Source organism: Phoxinus phoxinus (assembly GCF_949152265.1).
Source record: "Phoxinus phoxinus genome assembly, chromosome: 7".
Taxonomy (NCBI): Eukaryota; Metazoa; Chordata; class Actinopteri; order Cypriniformes; family Leuciscidae; genus Phoxinus; species Phoxinus phoxinus.
This window is the reverse complement of record NC_136882.1, coordinates 29,014,677-29,036,379: the sequence shown is the minus strand read 5'-3', so window position 1 is coordinate 29,036,379 and position 21,703 is coordinate 29,014,677. Positions and strand designations below refer to the sequence as shown.

Genomic DNA, 21,703 nt, shown 5'->3' with positions numbered 1-21,703 from the left:
ACATTGTATAATGTGCAAATCTGCAAATAAGCCTTCTGTTTACTCCAACTTTATGTAGCCTATAGGCTAGTACTGGGGGGTTTTTTTTAGGTATTTTATTCCTAATCCTATTTAATTGTTCTGTCTATTCTCTTGCGTTATTTACGTATGTTCTCGAGTGCTCCTAGAAACCACAACAAATTCCTTGTTTGTTTGTGCATATTTGGCGAAGAAAGCACATGACCGTATATTATAAAGTGTTCTGATTTTTTCACAAGCTGATTGATCCTAGCGTTACAGTCCATGTCTCACTTTGTTGTATAAAACTGATTTTGGATGTGACTTTTATCGATGCCTTGAAACCAATGATTAAATAAACAACCTGGAAAACTGATTTGTGCATTTCTTTATTTAACAGTGAAAGTGTATGCTAAAGTCATTTATTCTGTGTAAAAAGAGGAATAGATATTGCAGTAAAGTCTGAATTTTGCATTTGCTTCATTTTACATAAAAGATCATGTAACAAAAGACCAAAAAACATTAGTTTTTGGTGACATTGGTGGCTCATTTGAGCCACAAATCAGCTTAACCAAACAGTCAAATAAGCTCAAACACATTGTTTTACTCTGTCTAGATGTTAAAGGAATAGTGTAGTGTTTTCTATGGTGGACTGTTTGGTTATCACTATGCATGTCTAGTGAAAAGTGTTCGATTGGTTAAAACTGCTTCTGTTATTAAAAGAGAAGTGTGCAGATCTGAGAAAACAAGCATGAAGTTGCTGAAAGGCATTTTCTCTCTTGGCTTTCTGTGCACGCTACAAATATAATGTTCACCCAAAAAAAAGAAAAGAAAAGCAGTAGCCTCACTTCAATTGTTCCAAGCTAATTTGACTTTGTTTCTTCTGTAGAATGTAAAAGAAGATGTTCTGAGAAATGTCTCGGTTGTTTGTCCATACAGTGAAAGCCAGTTCTTCAAAATATCTTCTTTTTTGATTAACAGAAAGGAAAAAAAAAGTAATACAGGTTTTTGAATGACATGACAGTAAATATTTCTCTCTCATTGAGAAATACCTATCATCAGACTAATACCGATGACATTTATTGAAACATGAAAAAAAAAACAAGGCAATGTAACTGTGAATAAAAGAATAAAATTCTACTGAGCATTGATTGTGTGATAATTAATAGACTTTAGAGACATCCTGAGACAAGTCAAGCTTGATTCCGCTCAAATCAAGTGGACCATCACATCTGTAGTCCGGCCTTTATGCTCATTTGCTCAGTGGCTTGGTGATTGAAACCATTGCCTGTAACCTGCGTTGGACAAATCTGGCATAAAATAGTGCAACATTTGTACAGTATCTATAAACACTAGGTAGTCGAAAGTCAAAATAATATTACAATAATACGCAGTATCCAAAAAAAAGCTTTTTACAGTAGTAGAAGAGTAACAGCAGAGATTAACTTTAGGTCTGTTGTGGATTGTTCAGCTGTAATCAGACCTCACCACCAGGGGGCGTGTTTCTGCTCTCGTGGCCCATTAGAGCAAAGCAGAGATAGAGGCGTATTTGATGTAATAGCTATTTCATTCTCTAGCCTTTGAGGTCAACTGAATTCACTTCTGTCAGCATGGTGCTGTCCAAAATGTGCACACTTCAAAGCACAAAGGATTGTGTATGTTTGTAGCGTCTCGGCTGAGGAGAGAGATGAACATTCTGATGAAGACCAGCCATTATTATAAACAGAAGCCTCTTCAAACTCATTATTGTATCATTTGACTATTAAGTTGTAAATAGGAAACTTAAAGACTTACATCCGTTGGAGGGTTACAGCTGGTCTTTGTTCTGCTGAAAAGTGAAGAGAAATAACCACTGTTTCAAATGGTCTGTTATATTTCATTCTTATATTAGAGTGCATTAAAAAGTACTGCAAAAGACTTACCTTTGTATTGTCTCTCCTTTACGCTCTGTTGGTAAATGCAAGACTTATGTTAGTAGATGAAGACAAGACACATTTTGGTTCATTAACAGGTATAGTAAGTTCCCCAACAGCCTATATACACTGTTTTGAATGAAGTTTCACTCACTGCGGCAGCGTCGACAGCACAGACAGATGGACACACAGCACGAGAGAAACAACAGGCACGCTCCCACTTCTAATGCTATAACTATTGTCATGTTCAGCTCATCTGCAACGGAGCATGTCAAACAGATATGCAATGGGGTCATATGCACTTTTTTTATCTATATATCAAAACTATTAGAGGTGAGCGGGGCACAAACTAACGCAGGGCTAGTTGTAACACACATGGTTTAAAACTTTCCACACATGCCAGCATGACTAAACTTAGTGTATTTACTAGTTGCCATATCAACACTATATAGAGAAAAAAATTGTGGCAAAAATTAAAAAATCTTTGCAAGATATCTCTGAACATTTACTTAAACAGGTAATTTTTCATCTCAGTTTTTTGTATTTATTTAAAATGAAACAAATCTGATATTATTTTAATCATAACAGTTGATATAGTTGTTTAATGCTGATATAACCAGCAGAAGACACTAGCCGGGTTTAAATCCCAGTTCTGCAGATGGGGAACGTCATAACACTGCGTTACAATGTGCCCCTATTAGAAGAACTATGCTATTATATTCAATACTTTTATGAATTCTATCGAGAAACCATGAGAAAAGGGTGAATAAAGATATTTTATATAAAAAAGTTAATAATTGTATTTTATTGACTAAATGTTTTAGTTTGTCTTGTATATTTTTTGTATTAGATCAGATAACATTTTAATCTGGCATATGGTCATGTTACAATGTGTCCTTCACATGTTACAATGTACCCCATTTCATGTCACATTTCACTTTCATTCTTTTGGGATAAATCAAGAAAAAAGTATACACTGTATTAATGAAACAAATTCACATAATTTTACTAGACGTGTGAAATGAATGTGGGAAAAATGTAATTCTCTGAACCCCAAGTGGATTTATACAAACTGAGAAAGTCAAAAAAGTGTTAGGTTGTGCCCCGCTCTCCCCTACACTACAATATGTTTTTGCTGGGGTAAAAATTATCCCAAACTCCACTATTCAAAAAATAGTAAAAAACGTAATATTGTGAAATATTATATATTACATTTCTAATTTACCCTTGTGATGGCAAAGCTGAATTCTCAGCAGCCATTACTCTAACCTCCAATATTTCAATATGCTTTTTTGGTGCTCAAGAAACATTTCTTATTATTACCAATGTTCAAAAGAATTTTGTGATTGTTTTCAGGATTCTTTGATAAATAGAAAGTTCAAAAGAACATTGTTTATTTGAACCAGCAATCTTTTGCAACATTATAAATGTCTATACTGTCACTTTTTATCAATTTATTGCATGAATAAAAGTCTGTTATCCGGAAATAGTGCTGAGGTCCAACTAAAGATGTACTTAAGTATATTTGATTGTGCTAAAGTGGAACTATTGCAAATATACTTTAGGTACATTTAAAGTATCCTGCATTTAAAGACTGAAATTATATAGTGACCATACTTTCCTTACTAATGTGTAACTAATGTGTAGAAATGTGCATTGTGCAATAAAGAAGTACTCCAAATAAAGTATAATTATAATATTTATATCAGAAAGTCTCCAGGCAATATATCAGTAAATATGTTAATGAATTTGTACTTTACTTACTATGAAATAAATGTATTTTAAATGCATTTTGATATAGGTTTTTATCATTAGGGTCACTAGACCCCCAAACGAAAATAACATAGTCAACATCAATAGAACATGAGGTTGTTGTTGTTGTTTTTTCTGACACTGTACCTTTAAGACTTTGATCTAAATGCCCTCTTTGTCCATTTTCATTTTACTCTTTTAACAATATTTCAAAAGATCAAGTATAATTGATTTCTTTAAATGACCAATTTGTAAATAACTTACATTCAGTTATCTTCATAACCCGGCCTGCACAGCTTTTGGGTGCCCCCACTCCATTGGATGCCTCACATCGATACTGACCCTCATCAGATTTTGATACCATCTTGAATTTCTGTTCAAACGCAAAGGAAAAGAAACAGTGTATATAAATCACATATGCCATAAATGCATCAAAGCCAAACAATAAGCATGCAGCGTTTGTTAGCAGTCAAGGGAAAAGGCTACAGGAAGTTCAATGTTTTGATCAAAATGTTTGCCCATGTGATGGAAAGAGATTATAGCAGCACTACACCAACCAGAGTCCCTGTTTTGGGGTCCAGTGTGTAGTTGATATCAGCGGGCTTGCCAATGTTAAGTGGTTTGTTGTCTTTGTACCAGCTGTAGGTGGCAGCAGGAATGCTGAGTTTGTCTTTACAGTGAAGCTCCGCAGAAAATCCTTTCGTGACTTTTTCTGGAACCTCACATGACGGCGCATGTGGCGGCACTGTCCATGTAAGAGAGATCATACTGCTCACTGACAGAAAGGTTATGTTTAAGACAAGGAGTTATGAATACACTGACTCTTAAAAATAAAGGTTATTCAGACTTAACTCAACTGTTTATTGATTGGTTCTTTGGGGAACCAAAAATGGTTCTTCTATGGCATCGCTGTGAAAATGCTTTTTTTTTTTTGGGGGGGAACCTTTATTTTTAAGAGTGTATTGTTTGCTGCACATGTAAATAATGGAAATAAGTGTGCAAGATTTTCATTCCCACCAAGCACAATGAGGGTGACGGTGACCTCCCCCAGCTTGATTTTGTCTTGGCGGGCTGTGACTTCGCAATGATACACTCCCGAGTCTTTCTGTGTGACACCACGGAGGGTCATTGTTGCCCCGTCGATGGACGCACGGCTCTTAAATGCACCTGGTAATGGTGAGAGTAAGTCAGAACATTCTGAAGAAAAAACATACTATATGTGAATGAAAGTACTGTTCACAGACACATTGTTAGGGTGCAGTCACATTTACAATTGCTTGGTAGAGTTTCGTGGACGAAATCTAGTAGGAATCTGTGCGATCAGAAGTTTCACATGAGAGTGAAAGATTTCCCGTCACAGATTTTGCAATGGGTTCAGCATCGACCGAAAAAAGGTGCTTGATTTTAAAGTGACTTCTGTGTGAGCTTCATACATCATCATTACACTACTGACAAAGGACTTTTTTTGCTCGTAAAATTTCCCAGAAATTTCCCAGATGTGACCGCACCAAACAGATTGTCATTTGGTGCCACAAGTGGTGTGAATGACACACTTTTCCTTTTAAAAGATTTCATAAAATATCTAAACTAAAGCTATATTCAAATAAGAGAGATAAGGGACTGTGCTAAACAACAACAAACCTGTAAAATCGCCATCAAAATAAACATATGAAACCTCTTTGCCTCTCTTCTTCCATTCAACACGTGGGTTTGTTTCTTTCTCTGTCCTGAACTCACATGAAAGGACAGCATCTTTGAACAGATAAAAGTGTCAAATCAATATGTTCTGAAAGCTTTTAAACACGTCCAGCTGATTATCTGAAGACTAAAGAACTCACTTGTGTTTTCATGTACTTCCACTTTTGCTTTGCTTGTCGTCACAGTAACAGGATCTGAGCTAGGAACTGGAGGATAGAAAAGATACAAACAAACACATGAATGTTGTAACACACTCCCACAGCATTTTTATAATAGCAAACTTAATTTGTAGAAAAAACAAATCCACCTACAATGAAAGACTATACACAAAGGAAGATATTTTGAAAAATGTCAGTAACCAAACAGTTACCAGGTCCCATTGACTTCCATAGTAGGAAAACAAAATACTATGGAAGTCATTGGGACCAGTTAACTGTTTTGTTACTGACATTTTTCAAAATATCTTCCTTTGTGTTCAGCAGAAGAAAGAAATTCATACAGGTTTGAAACAACTTGAGGGTGAGTATATGATGACAGAATTTTCATTTTAAAGTGAACTATCCCTTTAAGACTATGAGAAAAGTTTTAGTTTCTCTGGGGAACCAAAGACGGTTCTTCTATGGCATTGCTGTGAAAAAAAAAAAAAAAACTTTGCAACCTTTGTTTTTAAGAGTGTTGCACTGTTCATATAGCTTAATTTACACAGTAAAAAAAATCCTAATTTTGACAGTAAAAGACTAAAATGCTACAGTAAAAAGCTGTTCATTTTTAACGGTACGTTACCTGACTAGGCTATACGGCGAAAAACTGAAATAGATCTAATGGGATATTTCATGTAATTTTACAGTAAAATACAATGTACACTTTTGGAAGTGAAAATAAGTCATAACTGAAAAAAAAAACATAAATTGACATTTCCACAATTCTCTGTGTTCACAGCTCTTATTTGACAGTTATTCATTGAAATAACTGTTTCTTTTACTAGTTTTCTCTTCACCATCTGTGTATTTAAGCCAGTTGTTGGTTTACTATAAAGGTAAAGGGCAGATTTTATTTGGTATATTAACATTATTTCAGTTAAGGCGAGACACGGCAGGCAAAAACATAGTTTTTTTTTCACTGGTCAATTTTGAGATTTTAGGCTATTTGTCTTCAATAACATGTCTTCTTTCAGACTTGTGGTGAAAAAAAGTCCAAAATACACATTTAGGTCTTTATTTTACTACACTTTGTCTATTTGCGTCTATAGATTTCTCCGAAATTCAACAAAAGTTGGCGTTCTAAATCAACGCGCTGCTCCGCGATCTCTGTGTTCTTCCTTTAATCACGCACATGTCTGGAAAGCTCTCTCTCTTCTGTACAATGCTGTCGGGTCCAAATATGGTCATTTCCTTTTAATCAGCAACCAATCGTGAAAGTAAAATGGGCATTTAACCCTAAAAGCGAAATCTCATTGGCTGATGTCAATTTCTGACAACGTGATTGGTTCAGATGCATCACGTGATGCGCTCTGACACTTAGATGTGTGTTTTTGACTGTTTTTCTGCTCAGTTAAAGGCCATAAATGCTGTGTTTATAAGTTTTGATGTGATTTAGGTGGTTTGTATTGTTGTTGCTAATTATTTGATAAGATATTGTGTCAGTAAATAGTTGTTTCTACTAAAAAAGTATGATTTTTTACATTACAAAATGCCTTTTTCTCAAAATGGTTTTTTTGTCATCCTCCAGTAGAAACATCTCAGCCTATGTAGCACCCATGTACACCAAATTTTCCAGTTATACACTTAGCAGTATTCTGAAGATATGTTCAGAGGGATTTGTTAATAAATCATTCCTGGCCTGATTTATGGGACATTTTAATCCCAAAAATATGGTGAAAATCGATTTTTTAAGGCTATGGACAGTATATTTTGATTTCCTAGGTAATGAAAGCATATATCCTGAAATCCCTCTGAACATCTTTTTTCATCTTGTGTGTAAACAAAATGAAAAAAGAATTTTGCACCTGGCTTTATCATATGTTCAGATCTATCTACCGAAAATATATGCAAAAGTGTGCATATTTAATGAGATAATACCTAATTTGCATAATTAAACATACAAATTTCAAAAACTTGTAATACATTTTTTTATGAACTTGTGTAAGTAATCAACTGAGGAAGTGTCATGGTGATATCTATTATTTTTAAATTGTACCCTATTCACCTGTAGTGTCTCGCCTTAAAGTGTAAAACTTAAATTGTTGCTTCTGCATTTTAATAGGTCTGGCAACCACCGTTGCCATTTTTAATTTTTCTGTAAAATTCACAAAAAAAATAAATGTTTACAGTGTAATCACAAACATTCCTTTAAATGAGATTATTTTAATCAAGCCTGTATGTTTGATTATACTTTACAAAGAGGTTCTAAAGTTAACTACAACGGTTAACATAAACTATTGAAAATACTTCTAAAGCATTTATTAATAATAATAGTTATAAATTAACAGCATTTACTAATACATTATTAAAAAACAAGTTGTATCTTTTAATAATTCTTAATGGACCTGAGCTAACATGAACTAACAATTAAAAGTTATTAATTAACGTGAACAAAGATGAACATATACTGTAACAAATGTATTGCTCATTGTTAAAGTTAGTTAATGCATTGTTAATTAATGGAACCTTTTAGGAAATTGTTACAAGTTTTCTATACTATGCCCCAGAGCAATACTATATAATGTTGAAGTAAATAAGGAATAGAGTGAAGAGAAGTTAAAACACACTGAAGTTTTTCCTCAATTGTGAAACCTCACTAACACTCACTCCCTGCTCTGGTGGTGCCAGGAACAGGGATGTGTAGGAATTTACGTAATGGATGGATGTTCTTCTGACACAGTCTGGCTGTGGGGGGTGGCAGTACAAACCAGACCTGATAACCTCCACACACACTGAAAAACATGCACTTCTGGGGAAATACTTTCCTTTTATCTGTGTAGCTCCCTTTCTATAGCCATGTAGAAAAGAACTGAGTTGCATATGTGACAAGAGAGAGAAAAGGTGTGGAGGGTCTTTTTACCCAGAGATACAAAGACGTACTGTGCTGCTGTAACTTAAAACCCCTTCAGCTGGAAGAGGACTAGAGTTAAAATCACAGACCACCCCACAAGGTATTTAGCAACCCTATAACTAGCACTCGGCACGAGATCTGAAAGTTCTCAGAATAAAGTCAATCAATGTTATGAAAATGAACCTAACATTTTTTAGCTACATTTATCACTCTTTTAACATCTTTGGAAAAAGTAAATTGTTACATAATTTGTAAAACATATATTTAGATCTTTCTAGGGTGGGAGCAAGCATTTTTCAAGTTATGCCGGGCAACCATAATCTTCATGATAATGACCAATACACAAGGAGTCAGGCAAGGGGCATCAGCGACATGAAAGGGTCCCTGCCACATCAGACTGAAGTTCAGATCTGGACATTTTATCACCTTCAGGATCTCATGTGTTCAAATGCTGTTTAAGAAGTTTGTGTAAACACAGTGTCTTTCAAGACCCCCACCCATTCTATCCAGACCCTCAAAGCATCCATCTCTCTTTGAAAACACGCACACGCACACACACACAAAACTCTGTTTCGCTATCTCCATAAGCGTAAGGATTTCTATCCCCTAAACCTACCCATCATAGAAAATTTGCTGCATTTTTACATTTTCAAAAAATATTTGTTTATTAATCCATTTCCCTTGTGGGGACCAATGGCTGATTTCAGGTTTTGCTATCCTTCTGGTCCCCACAATGTAATATAAACCTGTATATACACACACACACGTCATGGGTTTTCATGTTTTATGGGGACATTCCATAGACATAATGATTTTTATTTTATAGGCGTAATGATTTTTATACTGTACAAATTGTATTTTCTATCCCCTAAACCTATCACAAAAAACGTTCTGCATGTTTAGATTTTCAAAAACATTACTTTGTATGATGTAAGCTGTTTTCCGCATGGGGACCAAAAAATGTCCCCACGAGGTCAAGGATTTTGGAAATTGTCACATTTGTGGGGACATTTTGTCTACATAACGTGTTTACCTAAACCACACACACACACACACACACACACACGCACACGCACACGCACACACACACACACACACACACAATTATTTATGTCAAGACACAAATAAAATAAAACAATTAAAAATAAAACAAGTAATAATGATATATACATAACATAGTATTTATATTATTTGTAATATTTGTAATACATTTTAAGCATGTAGATGTTTTTATATTCAGTGTAGCAGCCGATTCTATTCGCATGGCTAACAGTAAACATAATTTAATGCATTTTTAAAAACATTATTAACAGGGCTAAATGTAGATTCAAATTACTAATGAAAGTTAGGATCTGTGTTTTACAGCTCACACCTTAGAGTTCCCACCATTTCAGTTAGAATCAAAAATTATTTCTTTTAAAACGTCCACGACACACCACACCTCATAAAGAGCATCGGATATTGAGAAATACAAGCATCATCAATATACTTACTGTAGAGCAGCATGAGAAGAGCGGGAAAGGTTAGTATGTGTGTTGTGCTCATCTTCAGATCGTCCGGCGCGTGGAGAGTCTGATGTGTTTCTCGCTCTTTGGAAGTTCTTCAAGATGGTTTGCGCGCTCTCGTCAGAACCAGAACGCTGCGCGAGCACGACGCAGATGCACTGAGACATGTGTTGTGTCGTTGCTTTGCATATGAGCGACATATTTACAACATGAAAAATCTTATTCCTTATGATATTTATTATAATCTTTTTAGGCAAGCGAACCAGTTTCAAAATATTGTTATTTCCTATTCCTATTCCTAAATTAGGCCTATTAAAACAATAGGCTATATTTCCCACATTTTTCTATAATTTTACTTACTTTCTATTATGACAATAATATCATATTAGCCAACTGTAATGACATTTTTCATGGTAAACAAGTGCTGAAGTCTCTCAGTTTGGCTTCATGTTTTATGAGCTTCCCTTTCAGGGAAATGTTTGGCTTAATACAATGTATTTGTCTGCCATAATTCTGAACAATCCACACGTGTGCAATTAAGATAACATGAGAGAGATAATATGCTGTTTTGCACTCCTATGGGTTTAGGTTTCAGGAACAGGGATGCATTGTTCATGGATGTTGATTTTGAGACCTCACACACTTGTGGGTATGAAACTTTTGACAGCTGCTTTACCCACAGTATTCATTTCCTCAGTATGATGGCATCAACACCTGTCCACAGTATCAGTTGTTGTGCTGATGTCAAATCCACACATGTGCATGTTATTCACACACACACACACACACACGCCCAACCGAAATGCACCACTCCACTGTTATTGTGTGTGGGGGGGGGAGAGATTTGTTCTCAAACTAGGTCAAATTAATTTGAAAGAAAGAAAGAAAGAAAGAAAGAAAGAAAGAAAGAAAGAAAGAAAGAAAGAAAGAAAGAAAGAAAGAAAGAAAGAAAGAAAGAAAGAAAGAAAGAAAGAAAGAAAGAATCCAATCTCTAAACTTTGTATATCTCATAAGGAAGTGATCTGGTACTCTGACCTTAAAAACAAAAGTTTACAAGAGAAGCAAACAATAATGAAATATAATGAGATGTTATTTAGATAAACATAAAACGTGTTGAAGCATGTGATGGCAAAAGCTATTGTACTTTCAGAAACGTGACAAGACAAAGGTTGTAAAAGGGTTGTAAATAATGTATTTTATAAGACGCACTGATTTTATCCCACAGCATTGAGAAAAACACAAGTGAAGAGTCAATACAGACCAGCAAAATCAACACAGGTAAGAATAACCACCTACATATTTCTGAAGAAAAACTTTTTCTTTCGTTCTTTCTTTCTTTCTTTCTTTCTTTCTTTCTTTCTTTCTTTCTTTCTTTTTTTCTTACCTTCTTTCTTTCTTTCTTTCTTTCATTGCAGTGATTTTGTTTCAAAATAATTGTTTGATTTTGTTTCAAACAAAGGATGTTAATCTGTAATGTTAATCTGATCTAACCACTTAAATGTGTTTGGCGTGTAACTTGGTGTATTTTGGTTGATTCAGTGATGTTAACTTAAAGGTACACTGTGTAACATTTTTGTTCAAAATTAACTAAATTTAAATAATCAGTCAATACATCATCAGTCCTTCTTCCAAACCATGTTTTTGTCTTACCTTGATTTATTATGAGCCTATTATTATATTTTAGACCTATAGAGGGATGGTTTTCGAGGGAAATTGCATATCTTATCATATTCGTAAATGGAGAAAAGTTGCTCAGGCTACATTGGGTATAGTTAGAGCTATGTCACACATTTTCCTGCCCCCACGTCACTGCACGAAAATACTATTAAAACGTAATTTTGGAAATATACTTTTTATTACAAATCTTTATATTAACTGGCTTTTTATTAATGCAATACAGTGAATGGCAGCCGTTTGCGGTCTCCCAGTGGTTTACATTATTGGCAGTTTGGTGTTAGTGATTAATTTTTTAGCAAAACAAAAGATAACATCTATACTTTCATGTCCGAAAACATTATTTTTGTCTTACATTTTATAATAAACTCAGACAAGCTCAGTACCGGCTCGGTTTCCATCTGTTTATTTTTGTGAATTTAAATGTGTGCATGGGCTTGGCTTTTTAGAGATAGCAATAAGGAATTTGAAATGTTGTAAAAGCGACGCGGAGATTATGTTTTTATTACTCAACAGACAAGTGAGGTATTTTATTGAAAATACTTCATTGTAAAGCATTATCTTTTGTGAAGGGTTATTTCATTATAGGTTGTTGTAGATCTGTGTTGGAATTTATTTTCAAGGAAGTAGCTACCATGTATATTATGGGTAGCCTATAGGCCTAAGTACAACGTCTTCAGCTTGGTATCCTTTCTGAACTGGTTATAGCCTTGGTGAATGATTTATGAGTAGTATCTCTCTCTCTTTAGTTATAAAAAATAACCATATTCATCCGCACAGTCACACAGAGCCGAAGCACAACCAAAACAATGTTCAGTTTTGTTTTTTCACCGCTATAGAGGGCCAAAAGAATCCGTTCATTTAATAACGTTTCTTCTCTTAACGTGTAGTGGAATCCTGTTAAATGAATAATAATTGTATGAATTCTAGTCTTACTTTATTAAGTGAAACTAAAATAACAAGTTGGGTTACATCTCTTATTCTCTTTCAGAAAGCAACTCTTTGGAGATTTTTGGCAAGATGAGAAAATTACTTTTGCTGGTTCTCACCTTAACAGGTATGATTTGTGCTCTAGTTATACTATCGTCCAAATATACCGTTAATATTAACTGTGTTAGTTTAATAATGAACAGTTTGTCCTATTTTCAGTAAACACTGTGTTTAGATTTTTGTTGTTGTTGTTGAAGTATCATTATCTAAATTAATAAAATGAATCATAAAAGAGGTGAATAACTATATTTAATTGCTAGATTGATTAACATTATTACTTTCTCATCACAACTCTGTAGCTTCCGCCAGTCCACCAGTTCAGGATAAAACGCTGCCGTTTAGAGATTTGCCTTTTGATCATGTGGTCAAGGAGGATGTTTTGCCAGTGGTTAAAAAAGAACCAATAGTACAGCACACAGAAGCAGAACATGGTCCTTTTAAGCATGAACCTGTTCCAGATATGCTGGAGCCAGAGACAATAGAGGAACACAGAGTAACAGAAAAGACGCCAGTTAGAGTGGAGGAACCTGTGATAGAGGCAGATAATCTGACTGAAGCAGAACCAGGTCCTTTGAAGCAGGACGAACCTGTTGCAGATGTGCTGAAGCCAGAAACAATAGAGGAACACAGAGAAGAGACGTCAGTCAGAGTCGAGGAACCTGGGATAAAGGAAGAGGATCTGACTGAAGCAGAACAAGGTCCTCTGATTCAGGATGAACCTGTTGCAGATGTGCTGGACCCAGAGACATTGGAGGAACAAGAGACGTCAGTGAGAGTGGAGGAACCTGTGATAGAGGAAGATGATCTGACTGAAGCAGAACAAGGTCCTCTGATGCAGGATGAACCTGTTGCAGATGTGCTGGACCCAGAGACAGAGGAACAAGAGATGTCAGTGATAATGGAGGAACATGTGATAGAGGAAGATGATCTGACTGAAGCAGAACAAGGTCCTCTGATGCAGGATGAACCTGTTGCAGATGTGCTGGACCCAGAGACAGAGGAACAAGAGATGTCAGTGATAATGGAGGAACCTGTGATAGAGGAAGATGATCTGACTGAAGAAGAACAAGGTCCTCTGATGCAGGATGAACCTGTTGCAGATGTGCTGGACCCAGAGACAGAGGAACAAGGGATGTCAGTGATAATGGAGGAACCTGTGATAGAGGAAGATGATCTGACTGAAGCAGAACAAGGTCCTCTGATGCAGGATGAACCTGTTGCAGATGTGCTGGACCCAGAGACAGAGGAACAAGAGATGTCAGTGATAATGGAGGAACCTGTGATAGAGGAAGATGATCTGACTGAAGCAGAACAAGGTCCTCTGATGCAGGATGAACCTGTTGCAGATGTGCTGGACCCAGAGACAGAGGAACAAGAGATGTCAGTGATAATGGAGGAACCTGTGATAGAGGAAGATGATCTGACTGAAGCAGAACAAGGTCCTCTGATGCAGGATGAACCTGTTGCAGATGTGCTGGACCCAGAGACAGAGGAACAAGAGATGTCAGTGATAATGGAGGAACCTGTGATAGAGGAAGATGATCTGACTGAAGCAGAACAAGGTCCTCTGATGCAGGATGAACCTGTTGCAGATGTGCTGGACCCAGAGACAGAGGAACAAGAGATGTCAGTGATAATGGAGGAACCTGTGATAGAGGAAGATGATCTGACTGAAGCAGAACAAGGTCCTCTGATGCAGGATGAACCTGTTGCAGATGTGCTGGACCCAGAGACAGAGGAACAAGGGATGTCAGTGATAATGGAGGAACATGTGATAGAGGAAGATGATCTGACTGAAGCAGAACAAGGTCCTCTGATGCAGGATGAACCTGTTGCGGTGCTGGAGCCAGAGGCAATAGAGGAACACAAAGTAACAGAAGAGACGTCAGTTATAGTGGAGGAACCTGTGCTAGAGGCAGATTATATAAGTGAAGAGACACCAGAGACAGAACTAGACCCTATGCCGGAAATAGTTGCCATGCAGATGAACAGAAACAGCGTGCCTGTGGAGGAACCTGTAGAGGAACCTGTGGAGGATCCTGTAGAAGAGTTAGAGTCTGTAGCTGAGATGGAGATGAAGGTGGAATCTGAAAAAGAGGAAATGTTATTAGAGGAGCCTACACTCGAGGGGGACTATATCGTGGATGATGTTCCGGAAGAAGTAATGGAACCATGAAAGGAACAAAGACTGACATTACAGACTGGTAAGCCATCTCAGATTGACAGTTGCCTTCACCAAGCCGCTGTAAAGTGTAATGTAAACTTAGAGGCTTTATTGAATGATGATTGTAATGTGGTGATATGTCCACAGGGAGGTGGACTTGTGGAGGAGAATTGTGTTGAGATACTGAGTAAGTGTTGCCGCCAAACAACAATTAACAAAAATAAAAAATGTGTTGCTCTTGTCACAGAGATGATCCTAGGGTTTAATTTTAATTATACATCTCTTATAGAGATGCTTTATTTCTTTTTATGATCTGTTTTATTAGTTCAACAAAGCTTTGTTTTTTTCTTTTCAGGTGATCTGACGATCAATGATGTTCCATGCAAAATCCTCAAACCATTCATCTGTTCCTGTCCACTTTAGACAGCCTGGAGGCTTTACAGTGTCTTTTATGAAGAAAATGTAAATAATAATAATAATATTTATTATTATTATTGCAATTTTTAAAAAGTAATTTAAAACAAAAAATAATAATAATAAACATACATTTTTATACACCACAACTGATTCATTTGTTAATATTGTATTGTCTTGTATATTGTAAGTCATTTCATTGTTTACTTGCTATTGTAAAAAGGTATTAAATAAAATTGAAAAAAACTTTTATTATGGTCTTTTATTATATTTTATTGCTGTAATTTTCATGCCAATAGCTGACTCATTTAGCTGTTAACTGAAAGGACACTCAATGTTAAATCCTCACAGAGCTTTTTGCTAAAGCTTCACAGAGGCTTTAGCAAGGCGCTTGTACGCTAATAGCTCTCATCACCATGAGCCTACCATGCAGGCTGTTTTCCATCCCATCATCTGCCCAGGAATGCCAGGATTCCCATGTTTCTATGCATCATCTATGGGATAAAGAGAGAGCCACTTGGTCTGACAGACGCATTTGTTGTGAAGCCAGTGGTGGACCCTGGGACAATAATAATGTTAAACATTTTGAAACTTTAGTGCATGATTTCTGTGCCACTAGCATCACCAAACAGACTTGCGAAATAACTTGACTTTACATTAAAATAAATAAATAAATACAAATAGTGACTAGAGAAGACTTAAATCAGTGGTTATTGACAGCTGGGTCATATGACAACATGAAGCTGAAGAAAAACTTTGCTTTTGGCAGTATAATTTTATAAATATTAATACATTTTTAAAAATGTTCTTTTTTAAGTAACATGTCATTTCATGTTTTACACACACACACACACACACACACACACACACACACACACACACACACACACACACACACACACACACAATAGTGAATAAACGTGATGTCTGGCCTACAAAAATTATTCAAATATTATTAAACATTTGTTAAAGTATTTGCAAGCATTTTTGTGCTTGGAGTTGTTGTGCTTGTTGTGCTTGGAGTTGTGCTTGTTTTATGAAAGCAATGAAACATACAAAATTGTGTGGACAGAATTTTTGGCCAGGTTGTCGTACACAGAAATTATGAACACATGCAATAACAAGAGAGAACTAATACAATATTAGTAACTGATTATTCTGTTCTCAATGTGCATTTTCCTGTGAGCTTTTTGCTTTTCTATGCACTTTTTGCATAGTAAAATAGAACCCGTTGCTGTAATTTGCCTTGTTTGCCTAGTTTTGCCTTGTACTTTATGTAGGCTAATGGTTCATATAGATATTATTATCAGAATATCTAAAGATTAACGCCGTCTCTCACACTTTGTCCGACATGCACTCCGGGATATGGGGTTAAAGTTTACTTTGGCATAATACATTGCTCTTTGTGGCTGAGTCAGTTTTCCATTTTATCTCAGCAGCTGTGTTTTCGCTATTGGATGACATGTGAAGGATTTGCAGTGACTAAAGCAAAACCACTCCAGCCATTTCAGTCAGAAATGAATACTTGTCATCTGGCCTCTTGCTACCCTTATAGCCAAATATGTGCATGCTCAGAAATGTTGTTTCATAACCAAAAACTATTAATGGTGAGAAAGCCATTTTACCATTAAACAAAGTTTTTGTATTTGCTTCAGATGGTACAGATGTTTCAACACTGATACAACAATGCTGAGTTAACCACTTGATATTATCACATTCAAAACATTGCTGTTTTATTTTACAAATAAATGGAAAAGTTCAACAGTGTGCAGATTTCATATCTTTCGTTTTGATCCTGCTGCACCTGTTGGAGATAATTCAGTTGTGCATTCTTTTTAACTCTTTTTTTATTGAACATTGTGAATACTTGTCATATTAATGTTGACGCCATTTTATAATGGCACACCCCTTATGGTAAAATCCCAAGCCTCTCTTGGCTTATTACTTTAGTATTTCAGACATTATGTTTTCTCAGTCCAGTCTCAGGTTATTTTTGAATTCAGACAGTAAAATGTTCATCATCCTTAATTTATCATTTGCGCATATAGGCTACAGGCTATTGGACCCCAGTTTCAGCTTCCAAGATCCCAGGCCACAGTATATCTGCCAGAGCCAGCACAGGCTGAGTAAAGGGATATGCCTTCATGGATCATAAGATAGATATTTAAAAAAAACTGGCTCCCAATGAAGTCAACATGAGGACAAACACAAATACCTACAGCCATCTTTCCCCAACTGTCTACATCTCTGTGTTTCCGTAAACTCTGGATCCAGTGAGAGGGATCAGTGATCCCTGAGGAGAGGATTGTACTCAGAGCTGTGGAATTAAATGGCTTTGACACAGCATGCAATTCTCTCTCTATCTCTCTCTCTCTCTTAACTAACTGCACATCTAAATAGTGCTTCCATGCTGCTTCTTTATATTTGCCCTGAGGATGTCAACTGTCAAGCATCAGGTCTGTTTTTGTGTTTCTATGTAATTGTGACAGTATGTGAGTGTGATTTCATTTGCATCGCTGTTTGTTACTGATACTAGTTTAGGGTTACATTTATTTCCTATGGAATTTTGCTTTGTTTTGGGTGCTATTCAATAACTAGGCTACTCCAAAAAACTGCATCCGAGAAGTTTATGGAAGCACTGGAGAAAGGCTTGGAGTCAAAGCATTTAGCTGGTAATGAGAACGTTTTTTTGAGAAATTGATTGAGAATTAAAAATGTGATTCTTCCAACATGATAGCAGTACTGAGCGTGAAGACATTTGGACTTGATTTTGTAATGGAGACAGATGGAGGGACAGGTCTAAATGTGCAGAAAAAAGGAATCGCGAAGCAACCAGTCCCTGAAAAACCACCACCAAACAACCAAGAGGAAGGTAAATAAGTAGAGAATTGAGAATGAGATATGTGAGGAAATATGACAGTGGAATCCAAAAATCAGTGAATAAAAATGCATTATGTAACATATTTCCATTTTTTTTATTTCTATTATGGTATAGCAGGCCTATTAAAACTTATTTTCTTTTTTTAGATGAAAAAAATACCAACATGATTTGTAGATCTGAGACTTGAGTTAGCCTACACTCATCACACTTAAACACTTAAAACTTGACTATAACGTTACTTCACCTCAAAGACTTGTAACCCGATCTCATGAGAAAATGTAACTATTTTACATTTGGTGATTTCGTAGAAATTCGTCTGATATGTGATTCTCATAGAAATGTAAAAAAACAAACAAAAAAAAAAACATAAACATAAACATCATCCTAACCGTCAGTGGGGCATAAGCAAATTGTACAAAAACGTACAAATTAGATCACACAAATAAATACGATTGCACTGACACATTTTACTGGTGCTCTTTACAGAGGATCTGGAGGGCACAGACATGCAGAAGGAGGCACTGAACAGGCGCAATGCCTGGGAGCCCAGTGTCTTCTACTCTCTTGGCAACGAGACCTTTTCCTTCACCGGGCAGGAGATCAGCATCCGAGAATCGCTCGACTCTTTTGGCGCCGTCATCTGGCCAGGCGTAAGATAGACATCAGGGCTTGTTTTTATACCAAGATACTATATCGCCATTCTAAACACCGCTTTAACCCCCAGGTAGAGAAACGTTTTACACTTGTAATAATTTAGAAGCGGAGTTAACACCCTACCCTGAGGTTAAAAAAAACCCTGCAGAAACGTTTAACCCAGCATATTGAGGTGACAAACTTCAGTGTGAAACGATGCGGTTATGCTGCGTTTGCCATATTCTCAAGATGACAAAACTTCACGTCACATCTTGAGTGAATCGGAGCGGTTCATGTCCTCGACTTCTCCACGGACTGGGAATTATGTGTTTCTATTGGTGCGTTCAAGTTCTCCTGGGAAGTTCGTATTTACAAGTTAGGAAGTCGTCACGTGGAACCAGTAGGAGCTTGAATTACCTCATAATGCTTTTTACAAGTCGGAATCTCGAAATTTACGATAATTCCTACATGGCATGAGTTCACCTTGAATCTTACTAAGTTAGATGCTTATGCTGCCTTCACGTTCTATCGGAAATTTCCTTTTTCCCATTTCGGAAGTTGTAATTACGAGCTTGTCACGTTCAATTGCTTTGTTGTCGAAAATAATAGGAATCATGGAGGATAGGTTTATTCTTGGGGAAATCATATTAAAGCCTAAATATAGGCTACTGAAGATATTCCGTTTTGAATAAAATGTAGCGTCCTATTAATTGACCATTTTTTTGTCCAAAAAAATCAAACTTTTGTCCATTCAGGTAAAAGTAGATAGTGCAGTCAGCAAATTAGGCTATGAGGATGCATAATGCTATAGCCTCTAAGTAATCAGGCTGTGTGCTGCTTTCATCCAATAAATGACACAAACTGCAAATGCAAATAATTACTGTAATGTCTATGTCACTATACAATTGACCATTCCTTTTTTTTATTAAATATGGCAGTATTTATGTGCACATAATTTTTTATAGGCTACAATCTGTCACTCAAATGAGATTGACTGATGGACAAAATGATGTCTCACCATACATTTTTTGGTTTGAGAAGCCATTTCACTTGAATAGGCCTACACATCACAATAGGGAAGAAAAGACGATTGCAGCTTCCGTTTCATGCCGACTTTATACCATGTAAAATGTCAGCAAGATAACCCAGGTTTACCCAGGGTTGAGAATGACCCTGGGTTAACTGTTTCAAGTGTGAAAAGCCCTTATTATGAGTTCTGTGGCATAGGTGTTAGCTCGGATTGCATGTGTGTGTGTGTGCACATAGGCTGTGGCTCTCTGTCGGTATTTGGAGAAGAACCGGGAACAGGTTGATCTGCTGGATAAAGCAGTGCTGGAACTTGGAGCGGGAACAGGACTGGTGTCCATAGTGGCAAGTTTTCTGGGTAGGCCTACGTAACCTAACCGACATTTTTTTTCTCACAATTATGTAAAAGTTTAAAGGTTGATTTGACTTTAAATTACTTATTTGACTATTTGTTCCCGTGTACTAAAGTCTTAAAAAAAAATTTTTTGCATCAAGGTGCCTGGGTCACGGCCACAGATCTGCCCGATGTCTTGTCAAATCTGAACTTTAACCTTTCGCGCAACACGCGGGGCCGTTGCAGGTACACACCTCAGGTGGCGGCTCTGACCTGGGGTCAGGATGTGAAACTAAACTTTCCCAGCTCTGTCTACCATTACAACTATGTGCTGTGTACAGACGTGGTTTATCATCACAACTTTCTGGAAGATCTACTGATCACCATGCAGTACTTCTGCAAGCCAGGAACCACCGTACTGTTGGCAAATAAGGTCAGGCTCTGTATGTTTTTCATTTAGCCATTCATTTGAGCTAACATGTTAAATGTATAAGGGTCTGAGTTAGTCTCTTTTATAAGACCATCTCTCGATGTCTTGTTTCCAACAGGTGAGATTCCAATCTGACCTGCGTTTCATTGAAAACTTCAAAAATGTTTTTAACGTTACATTGCTGGAAGAGATCCCACTAGAGGATGTAAGGATCTACCAGGCCACTGCAAGGAAGTGAGCCCAAATGAGAGAGAAGGAGAACAGAGAGAACCAACAACATGATGTGTAGCAAGAAATGTATTCGACATGAGAGATTATACATGAATAAATGAGTCCAGCAGCCCCAATACTGAATGGAAGGTGCTCCACCTGTTGGCCATCTATGAAGTTACAATAAACGACGGAACGCTACAATTCCTGTCAATATTGCATCTCAAAAAAGGGGATGAAAAAGTGGATACATGTATGATTTTATGTGTTTAGTAAAAACTATGGAAGCTTCTTTTCACTTTTAAAAAGTTTTCAGTTTAAAAATTTTCTTTTTTTTTAAATCATAGTTGTAATTATCAATTTGTCTCTCAAAGCAACAATTTCTCACAATTTTCTATTTCTTATTTTAACTGATATTTAAAAATAAGTAATCTGTTGTATTAATTCAAGTTTGAAACAGGCTTCCGTAGAAAACATTTTTTTTCAGACTGAAAACTGTTGGTTTTGCAGTTTTGTTCCCAAATTTGTATGCGAGCCATCATTCATATACTGTCATTGTTATTATTAAAATACTTTTTGCACTACCCTATGCTACCTTTCAAAAGTTGGTAGTCAGTATTTGTTTAAAATAAATGGATACTTTTATTCATATATGGGTTTTTTCTAATCCAAATAAATTTCTACATTTTTCCAAAGATTTCTATTCCAAATAAATGCTGTTCTCTTGAGCTTTCTATTCATCAAAGAGTCCTGAAAAAATCAGTTTGCACAAAAATAAGCAGCACTGTTTTCAACATTGATAATAATGAGATGTTTCTTGAGCACCCAATCAACATATTAGAAAGATATCTGAATAATCATGTGACACCGAAGTCTGGAGTAATGATGCTGAAACTTCAGCTTTGCCATCACAGGAATGAATTACATTTGAAAATATATTACATTTTCAAAATAATTTTACAGACCCCAAACTTTTGAACAGTAGTGTAGCTTTGAAACAGACAAGCTCATGGAAGAGATCACTCAGAGAA

The 21,703-nt window shown here is 36.3% G+C and overlaps 2 protein-coding genes across 4 annotated transcripts; one reads left to right on the top strand and one right to left on the bottom strand.

Moving 5' to 3' along the window:
- Positions 1-371: 371 nt before the first annotated feature.
- Positions 372-10,090, bottom strand: jam2b (junctional adhesion molecule 2b). 2 transcript variants are annotated; one of them, XM_079618104.1, is made up of 10 exons: positions 9,905-10,090; positions 5,501-5,566; positions 5,304-5,414; positions 4,680-4,829; positions 4,220-4,407; positions 3,927-4,035; positions 2,065-2,166; positions 1,920-1,944; positions 1,792-1,825; positions 372-1,672 (listed from the first exon to the last, which is right to left on the bottom strand). In XM_079618104.1, the coding sequence occupies exons 1-10, from the start codon at positions 9,954-9,956 to the stop codon at positions 1,634-1,636; spliced, it is 876 nt and encodes a 291-aa protein (XP_079474230.1). In that variant the 5' UTR covers positions 9,957-10,090; the 3' UTR covers positions 372-1,633. The 2 variants fall into 2 exon arrangements, with proteins under 2 accessions (XP_079474230.1, XP_079474231.1); XM_079618105.1 differs by having other exon boundaries at positions 1,495-1,672; positions 1,792-1,822; positions 9,905-10,038.
- A 7,381-nt stretch (positions 10,091-17,471) lies between these two features.
- On the top strand, positions 17,472-21,411 carry mettl21cb (methyltransferase 21C, AARS1 lysine b). Of its 2 annotated transcripts, none has more exons than XM_079618152.1 (6): positions 17,472-17,614; positions 17,896-18,030; positions 18,526-18,689; positions 19,939-20,056; positions 20,194-20,465; positions 20,581-21,411. In XM_079618152.1, exons 1-6 carry the CDS (start codon positions 17,566-17,568, stop codon positions 20,698-20,700), a joined length of 858 nt encoding a protein of 285 aa, XP_079474278.1. In that variant the 5' UTR covers positions 17,472-17,565; the 3' UTR covers positions 20,701-21,411. The 2 variants fall into 2 exon arrangements, with proteins under 2 accessions (XP_079474278.1, XP_079474279.1); XM_079618153.1 differs by having other exon boundaries at positions 17,487-17,614; positions 17,899-18,030; positions 20,581-21,379.
- Positions 21,412-21,703: the final 292 nt, after the last annotated feature.